Below are 12,864 nucleotides of genomic sequence, written 5' to 3'. Positions count from 1 at the left end.
ATGAATCATTAGTAATGTAGCATCCTAGTTTTGATTAGCAGGGTCCCTGCTATCACATGTTGATAAAAATACAACATTTACATTATAAAAGTCAACTACAGGCTTCCCAAATGCTGTAATAAATTAAGCATGATGAGTTGACATTAAACTGTTTCAATGGAAACTTTTTAATGTTAAACTTTTATGTAGAAGAAAGGTTTTTTCATTTTATTTAATCAAAGCAACAACTTGAGGCAGTTTAATGTGGATTAACGTGGGCAGAATTATTATAGTGTTCCCAATGTTAAAAGGATAAAGCCATTGTTTACAAATTTGGTAAATAAATAACCAAAACATTTATATTTTGTTAATTTCTTATTGTACCGAAAATGAACCGAACCATGACCTCTAAACCGAGGTACGTACCGAACCAAAATTTTTGTGTACCGTTACACCCTTAGTATATAGTGGTCCGGGTTTTTCTTTACCACAGGAGCACTCTAGTGTTTTTAGGAATTTGCTGCAAAAATGTTTGTTTTGAGCTGAACTCGGAGGCCGGTTTGGTGATGGGGGCCACCAGTTGAATAGCCTTGTCCTAAATGCACAAGTCTAAAGAAGATATGTCCTTTACTTAGACTTAGCATTAGACAAACTTAAATGATCCACAAGGGAAATGGTTCAGAATTTGAATTCACATATTGTGTCCCACCCGCAGGCCGAGTACGAGGTGACGCCAGATGAGAAGAGGAGGGAGTGCGGCGAGGAGCTAATTGATGTATTCTTCAATCCAAAGGTTCTCCAAATTCACTCAACTCCCCTTCATTCTGAAACTACTTTCTCTTCTTTGCCCCTGTTTGACCCCAATGCAACCAGACTGCAGCATTACAAAAGTGAGATTAATGCGTCAATCTGCACCATAGTATCATGGGTTCTTCCCTCACAACCACAGTCGACAATGCCTGAACATTCAACACACAAAAAGGAACACTTCCATCCATCCATTTCTTACCGCTTATTCCCTTTGGGGTAACGGGGGGCGCTGGTGCCTATCTCAGCTACAATCGGGCGGAAGGCGGGTTACACCCTGGACAAGTCGGCCCTTCATCGCAGAACAGGAACACTTATAACTGTGTTTTTATGTCTCCTAATATAAACTTCCAAGTATGCAGTTGTTTGCTGTCATAATTGAGCAGCTTTGTTTTTGCAACACAGGGAGAGGACCACTTGCCGGAAGTGGATGAGACCATGAAGACTCAATGCGCTGAGCGGCTGCATCAAGAGGCGTGCAAAGAGCTCTTCAAAGACTGTACCAAGTAGGTTGGCAATCTCAACAGCGTTAAGGCCTGTTGTTGTATTTAGGGCACCCGAATGATGCACATTTTTGGTGCCTTATCTTGTAGATTGATCCACGATTTTCTGAGCATGGCGCCCTTCGCGGACTACCTCGACAGCATGTACTACAACAGGTTCCTACAGTGGAAATGGTTGGAGAGGTGATATTTTTTTATCTCTTCCTTAAAAGGTCCTTTTATATCAGAAATATAAACTTAAAACACTACATATGGGATTTACCTTTTGTGTAAGACCCTTTCACACAGTCTGTTAAAGCCAGAATTTTTCCATCCTAACTTTTGTATCAGCAAAATCAATCCAGTTATATTCCTGCCTTTAGAGGTAGTTTCAGAGCCATAACAGAGGTGGAACACTGCCTTTGTGTAAAGTTGAACATCTAGCTCTCAATTCTGCAGACATAAATCAGTCCGTAAAGTATTTTATACGTCACGTCACGCATCAAATGATGTGATTGCTAAATGCTGAGTCACTGTGAAAAAGCACACACAGCTGTGGCAATATCTCGCTTTCATAGATTCTATATAAAAAGGTACAGGCAAATACAAACCATATCTGCAGTTACAGCTTTGATCCTGCAATTTTTTAGGATTTCTGTGAGAAAGAAACCAGGAAAGAGTCCAGTGAACTTGGATATTGTCAGAGCTTTGTGTGATTTCACACATCAACATATGTTAAACTGGACCTTTGATGGTTTTAAACTACATTTAAAACACTTCCTTGTGGTCTAAACAATAATTTTTGGTGAAAATGATGGGTAATTTTTTTTCCACAGTCAATTTTTAAACCTATTTTTTGAGTTTGATGTTCGCTCTTGGAGGTGTTCCCACCCTCTCCAAAGTTATAAACCATGCTATTAGTTTTTTTAGTAACGATTTATGTAATTAATTACACTGTTATTGATATATATATATATATATATATATATATATATATATATATATATATATATATATATATATATATATATATATATATATATATATATATATATCCATCCATCCATCCATCCATCCATCCATCATCCTCCGCCCATCCGAGGTCGGGTTGCGGGGGTAGCAGCCTAAGCAGGGAAGCCCAGACTTCCCTCTCACCAGCCACTTCGTCTAGCTCTTCCCGGGGGATCCTGAGGCGTTCCCAGGCCAGCCGGGAATATATAAATATATATATATATATATATGTATATATATATATATATATATATTTATATATATATTTATATATATATATATATATATATATATATATTTTGATGCAGACAAGACAACTTTAGAATCCCAGCAAATTCACTTCAGGATGTAGCTCTTTACTAGTACAAGCGACAGGCACTGCACGTACACAAGCGTGTGCACTCTAATGCTACTACTACTACTACTACTACTACTATGGGGGAATAATGAACATTCAATTAAGTGACAATCCTCAACAATAATATTCTTACAATACTCAATTTGTGGACAGGGAGAGACACATCCATTGATTCACGTTTAATCGCTTCATTCATTATCAGTAAAAAACATTCCACCAGCTTTGCTGTCAACAATCTCCTTTCAGTTCGCAGACTTGTGATGTGCAGATCGATACTGAATTATCGATACCGGTAAAACCAGATCTTTATGCTCTAATTTCGATATCAAATCAAAATATCAATATTTATGATACTTAAGTTATTTTAAATATAGTATATCATTAACAGGAACACAGTGTTATGTAACTAAATGAATGAGATGTTGTGACGACTCGGATTCGAACCCGAGATTCTCCCACAGCAAGATCCCACACTCTGTCTGGCAGCATGCCAGGACACGCCCCCGCAAGTGCTTCCCACCTCATGCCCATGCTTCGCCGCAGCTGTCGACTGTCGGTAATCATCGCACCTGGCTGTAATCAGGAAGACATCTTAAGAACCAGTCACTCCTTGGAATCCGCGCCGGAACGTTGTTAACTCTCGTAGTAAGCACACATCTCTGGCTTCCCTCTAGTTGACTTCGCCTCGTTTTGTCCTGTGCCTTTTTGCCTCGTTGACTTGTCCCTTGTCCTCTTAGCAGTTGCCTCCCTCGATCCCCGATCACTCGCCTGGACTCGGACCTTGTTTTCTTGCCGCCTGGCCTCAACCTCCTGCCTGTCCCCGGATCTTCCTTGTGCCTACTCCTCCTTGACCAGACGCAGGTTTCATTCAACGCGCATGTACAACATCCTCTTGCTTCATTCACATGGTTAACTTCACACTTAATCCTGCAACCAACACTTAGAGTAGCATACACATCCCACACAATATTCAAAGGTTACAATAAACCTGGTAACCTTACGTCTTTCGTGGTGTCGTCTCCTTCCAGTCCTCACGTACATAACAGTACGTTCCGGCCAACCATGTCGGAACCAGACGACACCCCCCAGTCGAAACTCGCTCCCCAGGCTCGGAGTCCACGAAACCCGGACTTGGAGGTAATGTGCTCTGTTCTTAAGACACATCAGACTCGTTTTGGGGCACTCAAAGAACATTTTAAAGACGCCTTCACCAAGTTGTATAATAACTTGGACCAGTTAGGCCCCAGACCTGCTCAAGACTTGGTAACAGGACAGCATACTACATCAGCTACTAGCTCAGCTAGCGCTTCTCTTAGCCGGGAGCCCGAGATTGCTAGTCCTAGCCCTTTTGAGGGTAATTTCGAACTATGTAGGGTTTTTTTGGTGCAGTGCGAGTTTATTTTGTTGCACCAACCCTCGCGCTACACTACTGATTGGGCCAAAATAGCATTTATTTTTTCGCTGGATACCAGACACGCTCTCAAGTGGGCTACTGCAGCTTTGGACAAGTCACTAGGCCTTGGCACCGACTACTCAGCTTTTCGGTCAGAATTTTTGGCGGTATTTGATCACTCCAAGGATGGGGGGATGCCGCAGGACGTCCGCACAGCATGCAGCAAGGAACTCGCTCGGTGGCAGCTTATACCCTTGAGTTCCGGACCATTGCGGCAGACAGCGGCTGGAACGACAAGGCGCTCCAAAGTGCTTTTCGTCAGGGACTCGCTTAAGACATCAAGGACGGTAAGTTGAGGGATAGACCAACCTCTTGTAGAGTCCTCATCAACTTGGCACTCCAGTACGACCAGAGACTTGCTGAGCGAGTAACTGAGAGAGTGTCACTAGGATAACCCCAGGTACGATTTCCTCTTCCGCCCTCCAGCCATTTGGAGGACAACCTGCCCCATTACCAGTTGTAGTGCCCACCCCCGAGCCCATGCAAGTTGGAAGAACCCGTTTGGGGACGGGGTAGAGGGAGAGAAGGCTGAGGGAGCATCTCTGTTTTTACTGTGGGGGTGCGGGACACATTGTCCGCAACTGCCCGGCACAACCAAGAGACCGGGCTCACCGTTCGACCCTTCCCCAGGAACAAGGGAACCTGGGCATTCTGTTTTCCGCATCCGTAACTTGGAACAACAAGAGTGTAGCAGTTAAGGTTTTTCTGGACTCCGGGGCGGACGATAGTCTGATGGACTACGGGTTTGCCAAACTAAACAAGATTCCTCTGGTATCCTTGGACAAGGACCTTCCTGCCCAAGCCCTGGATGGACGTCCATTGGGTCCTATCAGACACCGCACAGAATCGGTGCTTCTCACCTTATCCGGAAACCATTCTGAGACCATCCGCTTCTGGGTTTTGGAGGCCTCCTTCCCTCCAGTGGTCCTAGGTAGAGCATGGTTGAAGCAACATGATCCCCACATTTCATGGACCCCCGGAGAAATAATGGCTTGGAGCACCCTGTGTCACGCTAACTGCTTGAAGTCAGCCTCGACCCCCAGCATAACTATTCAGCCCACTAAACACCAGGTCGACCTCTTTACTTTTCCTGAGTGCTACCATGATCTCGTTGAAGTATTCAGCAGGGAACGTGCTTAATTCCTTCCGCCGCATAGGCCATATGACTGCGCTATCGAGCTGCTTCCCGGGGCCTCCCTGCCTTCCAGTTGGCTCTGCAACTTGTCCCTCCCCAAAAAAGACGCCATGAAGAATTACATCACAGAATCATTGGCTTCTGGAATCATAACCCCTTCAAAATCCCCTGTGGCTGCGGGGTTTTTCTTTGTTACTAAGAAGGACGGGTCCCTGCGACCTTGCATTGATTACCGGCACCTCAATAACATGACCGTCAAGAACAAATATCTGCTACCCTTCCTTAACGAATCTTTTGAACCCCTGGCACCCGCTACCATCTTCACTAAACTCGACTTTCGCGACGCATACCACTTGGTACGGATTAAGAAGGGGGATGAATGGAAAACAGCTTTTAATACTCACCTTGGCCACTACGTGTATAAAGTTATGCCTTTTGTTCTCACCAACGCTCCTGCTGTGTTTCCGACTCTGGTCAATGATATCCTACGTGACATGCTGGACCAGTTTGTAGTGGTCTACTTGGACGACATCTTTATATTTTCTCTCAACCCGCAGGAACATCAACAGCATGTTCGGTTGGTTCTTCAGCGTCTTCTTGAAAACCCACTGTTTGTCAAAGCGGAGAAGTGTCGTTTTCACGCCTCATCTGTGGATTTTCTGGGTTTCATTGTGGAGAGAGGTCACGTCACAGCTGACCCTGAAAAGGTCAAGGCTGTGGTAGCCTGGCTGCAACCCACCTCAAAGACAGAACTCAGGAGATTCCTGGGCTTCGCAGGATTTTACAGAAGATTCATTCGGAATTTCAGCCGTATTGCCGCACCTCTCAACGCTCTCACCTCATCCAAGATCAACTTTTCGTGGTCACCTGAGTCCAACAGTGCCTTTAGAGGACTTAAGACCAGCTTTATCTCTGCACCCGTCCTCGTTCATCCTGATTGGGACTGTCCATTTTTGGTGGAGGTGGATGCATCTGATTCGGGGATTGGGGCTATACTATCTCAGAGATCTAAAGTTGATTACCTGCTTCACCCCTGTGCGTTTTTCTCCAGGCGACTTTCCCCAGCAGAACTAAACTATGATGCTGGTAACAGGGAACTGCTGACCGTCCACTAGGCATTAGTGTAGTGGGGACACTGGTTAGAGGGGGCAAGGCACCAGTTCCAAATTCTGACTGACCATAGCAACCTTTTCGCCATCCGGTCAGCTCGTTGGATCAACAATCGACAGGCAAGGAGGCAACAGTTCTTTTCCCGCTTCAACTACGTCTTGTCTTACAAACCGGGATCCAAAAACCAGAAGGCGGACGCATTGTCCAGGGTACACATGGCAGAGAACGCTTATCTGTGTACCCCTGAGACCATTTTGCCACCTACTCGTATAGTGGGAATGGTGACCTGGAGAATTGAGGACCAGGAGAAGAAAGCTTTAAAGGCTTGTCCAGGACCTGGGGGTGGACCACCAGGCAGGCTGTTTGTTCACCGTAAACTGCGGTCTCAGGTTCTGGATTGGGCTCACTCCAGTTTATTTTCCGCCATCCTGGGTTCCAACAAACCTTATCTTTTGTCCGAAGACGGTTTTGGTGGCCATCCTTGGCTGCCGACACACGAGAGTTTATCACTGCCTATTCTACTTGTCCCCGCAGTAATCCGTCGCACCGACCACCGACTGGTTTACTACGCCCACTGCCGATTCCTGCTTGGACTTCGTCACTGGTTTCCCTGTCTCGAGAGGTAACAACACCATACTCACCATTGTCGACTGTTTTTCAAAGGCAGCCCACTTCGTACCCCTCCGCAAGCTGCCTTCCTCCTCCGAGACGGCGGATCCCCTCACGTTGCACGTCGTCAAGCAACATGGGATTCCTATTGACATCGTATCTGACCGGGGCCCCCAGTTTACCTCTAAGGTATGGAGGGCATTTTGTAACGGGATTTGGGCCTCAGTCAGCCTCACCTCTGGATATCATCCTCAAAGCAATGGACAGGCCGAAAGAGCAAAAGCCCACGTCCTGGAGCAAGTTCATCCCATGGGTACTCCTACAACGCGATGAAGAGTTCCGCCACCGGTATGTCCCCCTTTGAGTGTTCTTTGGGCTATCAACCCCCCTTGTTTCCCCAGCAGGAACTCGAGATCGGGGTACGTTCTACCAGGGCCCACTTCAATAGGTGTCACGGGGTGTGGAGAGCCGCCCGTACAGCTCTTGTGAAAGCTTCTGAGAGGATGTGTCGCAGTGCCAACAGACACCACATCCCGGCTCCTTCCTACCAGTCAGGACAAAAGGTCATGTTACTCGCTAAGGACCTCAGCCTCCAGGTACCATCCAAGAAATTATCACCCCGTTTTGTTGGTCCTTTTCCCATCATGTCCATAACAAACCCGGTTTCTGTTAAATTGGCTCTCCCACCCTCGGTCAAGCGACATCCTGTGGTCCACGTGTCTCAAATAAAGCCGGTGGCGGAAAGCGTCCTATCTCCCCCTACCCCTACTCCGCCCCCACCAGGATCGTGGATGACGGCAACCCGGTTTGGACGGTAAGGAAGATCCTCAGGATCCGTCGACAGGGTAGGGGGTTGGTATACTAGGTCGACTGGGAGGGATACGGACCGGAGGACAGATCATGGGTGCCGGCGTGCTACTTTGCCGATCCCTCTCTTCTGGAGGACTTCTACCGCGTCAACCCGGGGGCCCTCAGACGCTCGTCGGGTGCCTCGCCTAATGAGTGGGGTACTCTGACGACGCGAATTTGAACCCGAGATTCTCCCACATCAAGATCCCACACTCTTTCTGGCAGCATGCCAGGACACGCCCCTGCAAGTGCCTCGCACCTCACGCCCAGGCTTCATCGCAGCTGTCGACTGTCAGCAATCATCGCACCTGGCAGCAATCAGGAAGACAGCTTAAGAACCAGCCACTCCTTGGAATCCGCGCCGGAACATTGTTAACTTTCGTAGTAAGCATACGTCTCTGGCTTCCCTCTAGTTGTCCTCGCCTCCTTTTGTCTTTTGCCTTTTTGCCTCGTTGACTTGTCCCTTGTCCTCCTAGCAGTTGCCTTCCTCGATCACTCGCCTGGACTCGGACCTTGTTTGCTTGCCGCCTGCCCTCGACCTCCTGCCTGTCACCGGATCTTCTTTGTGCCTACTCCTCCTTGAGCAGATGCAGGTTTCATTCAACACGCATGTACAACATCCTCTTGCTTCATTCACATGTTTAACTTCACACTTAATCCTGCAACCAACACTTAGAGTAGCATACACATCCCACACAATCATCAAAGGTTACAATAAACCTGGTAACCTTACGTCTTTCGTGGTGTTGTCTCCTTCCAGTCCTCACGTACATAACAGATGTTGTCTAAATGTAACGCGATTGGCGGGAGCGACTTTTTTTTCCCTTAGAGGCAAGTATGCAATGCGCAAGCAGAGTAGCACACTGTGTTGTGTACCGTAATTCAGTCTGTCATTTGTTTGTTTAATAAAATTACAAGCAAATGAAATGAGTCACTCAGTATTATAATACAGCAAACTTATGTTTCTTTTTATTGTAGGCTATTTGGAGACACTACATACAGAGTTGATTATAAATAAGAAAACGCATTCATTGCAGAGTTACGTCATTTCGCCCTGTGAATTTATATGGTTTATAGATAGATGATTACCCAAGAGCCGAACACTTGAAATACAGTACAGTTCAATTAGACACATTTGGTATATTTCCACAAGGTATCGGATTGCTGTCGCTGAAACCAGCCTGAATTTTACCCGGTGTTATATATAATACTTCTGATTCTCTGTACGGGATTGGAAATAAAATCAGTGGTATCACACATCACTACCGCGGACTACCAATACTGAGCTAAAACAGCCAATGAATGCACCCTCGCTAATGTCAGGGTCCACTTGGCAACAGGCGCCGCCTTTTAAAAGGCACGCACTCACGCACTCTTCTCTCATGAAACATCTCAACTGAATACACCAGATATATGAAAGTAAAAAAAGTAACACATTAATTACTCTTACTAGTATTTTTTTGTACATATATTAAGATTTACTATGTTAGTAATTCAATTACTTTTGGGGAACGTTATGAGTGACTATAATTCATTAATTTTTTAAACTAATTTTCCTAACTGGTCATTAGTAATCCATGATGACGTCTGTGCAAATTGCAGAGTCCATGTATGGCTCTACGTGATGTCATGTTTTCACCAAAAAATAAAAACAAAACAAGGAGTGGTTATAGCCTGAAGATGAGTTGCATAACAACATCGGGAAACCGGGACCTGAGACATCATTAGTTGACGGTAATTATGAGGTAGCAGGTGGTAAAACAGGCCTGTTAGGACATGTAGTTTGAATATGACCCTCGAGAGCTACCTCAATGTACTGCATTACAAAACCAGCAAGAATTTAGTGGGCTGTTCACTCACTGAAATGTAATGAAATCTCAGTGTTCAGTGTTCTGTGGAACGTGTTTAGTAGTTTTTGCGGGCTGGTAACAGAAAAATATACAAGCTTTTTACTTAAAATGGCAAGTTTTAGATATGGTTATGTATCTCTGAGCTGCAGGCTATGTAACAAATGACTTCTGCCTTTTTTTCTCGCTATGTGTCCACCAGGGAACCAGTGACAAAGAACACATTCAGACAGTACAGAGTTTTAGGAAAAGGGGGATTTGGAGAGGTGAGTAATTATAGGATAATAACTGCAGGGGTTAATAAAAAAGTGTACAATTATGTATACATTATTATGATGAGATGTACTTTGGAGTAATATTTTTTTTTGCATAAAGCTGCAAAACACAGTGGAATGAAAATCAACACAAAATTGCCCTTTAATAAGAACAAAATACCTTATTGTTCAGAATGTTTAAAAATATGTATTACATATTTTTATTGATACAATAGATAGTTATAAATGTGGTTATTATCAATACATTTGATTATACTCACTAATTTGTGTATGACTAATATTTTTTATGAGTAATTTTAATAATAATTACAGTATACTGATGTTTTTTTAACAAAATCAATATGTTGTTGCATCATTTTAAAGTTACTATTAATATTTTTAAAGTGATGGGAAACATGCACATTATTTCTTTTTACAGTATTATTTATAGAAATGAAAATGTGATTTTTTGTTTATTAAAATGTGTATTTTATTACATTACCATATACAATTTCTTTTAAATTTCATTATGTTAATGTATTTGCTTAACCAAATATGTAAAAGCAAGGGAATATTTCTGTGTTTTGTTGTTTTATTAATCAAAACTCACATTTATTCGCAATATAAGACATAAAACATTTTCTTTTAGAACAAATACAACTATTCTGTGGTGTTTTTTGCATGTTTGGGCTTTGACAAAGAGTCTTAAGTTTGCTCACAATGTTTTACTTTTGAATGCGCTCTCTGTTTTCTGTGCATTTGATGTCCAAGCGCAGGGTTGTGAGAAAAATTGATGAAAGACACATTATTGATAGCATAGTATATTTTTAGCTTGCAGTTGTCTATTAATTAACCGCCTGTGGCTTGACACACATATAGAATATAAACTCCTGCTACAGCATGTGCTGTTAATCAGGCTATAGATCCAATTATTATTTTCCCTTCCTCTGCTTTGTCCTACAGGTGTGTGCATGTCAGGTACGGGCCACAGGTAAAATGTACGCCTGTAAGAAGCTTGAAAAAAAGAGGATCAAGAAGCGCAAAGGAGAGTCAATGGCTCTCAATGAGAAGCAGATTCTCGAGAAAGTCAACAGCAGATTTGTGGTAAGCAAATTAAAACAGATACACCAAAGTGATAGTGACAGAAACTAAAAGGATGTAACATTTCATCCGGCAAACAAATTAAAGATGTATCTATCTGAAGATAACACATTAGAGGGTCCATGTTGAATTGAAGTCATTCACATAAACACATTTCATAGCACATCCAGATAATCTAAAGCAGGGGTCGGCAACCTTTACCACTCAAAGAGCCATTTTGACCCGTTTCACAAAATAAAGAAAACAATGGGAGCCGCAAAACTCTTTTGATATTTAAAATGAAATAACACTGCATACAGAGTGTTTTTTTTGCTTTGTGCTATGTATAAACCAGGGGTCTCAGACACGCGGCCCACACCTTAATGAGAAAATTTAATGTTAGTGCGGCCCACGAGTTTTACATAAATGCCGCTTGACAGCATTACACTTAGGGACGGCGTGGCGCAGTGGAAGAGTGGCCGTGCGCAGCCCGAGGGTCACTGGTTCAAATCCCACCTAGAACCAACCTCGTCACGTCTGTTGTGTCCTGAGCAAGACACTTCACCCTTGCTCCTGATGGGTGCTGGTTGGCGCCTTGCATGGCAGCTCCCTCCATCAGTGTGTGAATGTATGTGTGAATGGGTAAATGTGGAAGTAATGTCAAAGCGCTTTGAGTACCTTGAAGGTAGAAAAGCGCTATACAAGTACAACCCATTTATCACATTTATTTATATTGAAGAGGTTCATTTAGCCTACTGTGTGTATGTATAAATGGTTGATTTATATAGGCTACTAGCCTATATAAATCATCCATCCATCCATCCATTTTCTACCGCTTATTCCCTTTCGGAGTCGCGGGGGGCGCTGGCGCCTATCTCAGCTACAATCGGGCGGAAGGCAGGGTACACCCTGGATCAACCATTTATAAATAAAAGCATTACATTTGCCAACCCTCCCATATTTTCCGGAGGTTCCTGAATTCTCAAAGTATCTATTCTCGCGAATATCTAATGATATTCATCCACACAACAATAATAAGGGAGTGCTATGAAAGCGCTGCCTTTGACGCCCTCTACAACATGCACAAACAGCTCACCAGCCCAGTTACGCATTGTATGTGGCTCCTGCAGACGCACACTCAACGCTGCAAGACATACTTGTTCAACAGCCATACAGGTTATACTGAGGCTTGTAATATAAACCACTTTAACACTCTTACTAATATGCGCCATACTGTGAACCCACACCATACAAGAATGACAAACACATTTCGGGAGAACATCCGCACTGTAAGACATCATAAACACAACAGCACAAATACCCACAACCCCATGCATCCCTGACTCTTCCTGGCTATGTTATACACACCCGCTAGCACCAACACCCCCCACCGTGCGTCGGTTGAGGTGGGTGGTCGGGTGTGTATAACGTAGCCAGGAATAGTCAGGGATGCATGGGATTGTGGGTATTTGTACTGTTGTGTTTATGTTGTCTTATAGTGCAGATGTTCTCCCGAAATGTGTTTGTCATTCTTGTACGGTGTGGGTTCACAGTGTGGCGCATATTAGTAAGAGTGTTAAAGTTGTATATATTACAACCCTCAGTGTAACCTGTATGGCTGTTGAACAAGTATGCCTTCCAGGGATGTGCGTGAGTTGACAAGAGCTGCGTATAGCATGCGACCGGCCGACAAGCAGAGAGCATTGTGTAAAAGCGGGCGCGATGACATGTTAAAGTGGAAGTTAAAAGTATATCCTTCACGGCACGCACTCAATATTGTAGACCGGGTGACGACCGGAGAATGTTGTCCCCGAGTGATTCCCGGGAGAGGCACCAAACTCTGGAAACCCCCCGAAATAACAGGGGGGTCGTTGATTATGCAGCTGAGCC

At 44.1% G+C, this 12,864-nt stretch overlaps 1 protein-coding gene across 6 annotated transcripts in view; it reads left to right on the top strand.

Annotated features, from left to right (window-relative positions):
- The window catches only part of grk6 (G protein-coupled receptor kinase 6), a 69,198-nt gene that overhangs the window by 38,068 nt on the left and 18,266 nt on the right, over positions 1 to 12,864 (top strand). Inside the window, exons 4-10 of one of the 6 annotated variants that reach the window (XM_061898801.1) lie at positions 695 to 772; positions 1,192 to 1,292; positions 1,380 to 1,472; positions 6,870 to 7,257; positions 7,346 to 7,758; positions 8,019 to 8,177; positions 8,273 to 8,392. In XM_061898801.1, the coding sequence (XP_061754785.1) occupies positions 695 to 772; positions 1,192 to 1,292; positions 1,380 to 1,472; positions 6,870 to 7,257; positions 7,346 to 7,758; positions 8,019 to 8,169 (1,224 nt within the window). In that variant the 3' untranslated portion in view covers positions 8,170 to 8,177; positions 8,273 to 8,392. Of the gene's footprint in view, positions 1 to 694; positions 773 to 1,191; positions 1,293 to 1,379; positions 1,473 to 6,869; positions 7,258 to 7,345; positions 7,759 to 8,018; positions 8,178 to 8,269; positions 8,393 to 9,842; positions 9,907 to 10,857; positions 10,999 to 12,864 lie in introns of those variants that run through there. The other 5 variants (XM_061898800.1, XM_061898798.1, XM_061898797.1 and 2 more) reach the window with 5 other exon arrangements.

The sequence above is a fragment of the Nerophis ophidion genome, linkage group LG04, assembly GCF_033978795.1.
Source record: "Nerophis ophidion isolate RoL-2023_Sa linkage group LG04, RoL_Noph_v1.0, whole genome shotgun sequence".
Taxonomy (NCBI): Eukaryota; Metazoa; Chordata; class Actinopteri; order Syngnathiformes; family Syngnathidae; genus Nerophis; species Nerophis ophidion.
This window is presented reverse-complemented; position numbering and strand designations above follow the sequence as displayed.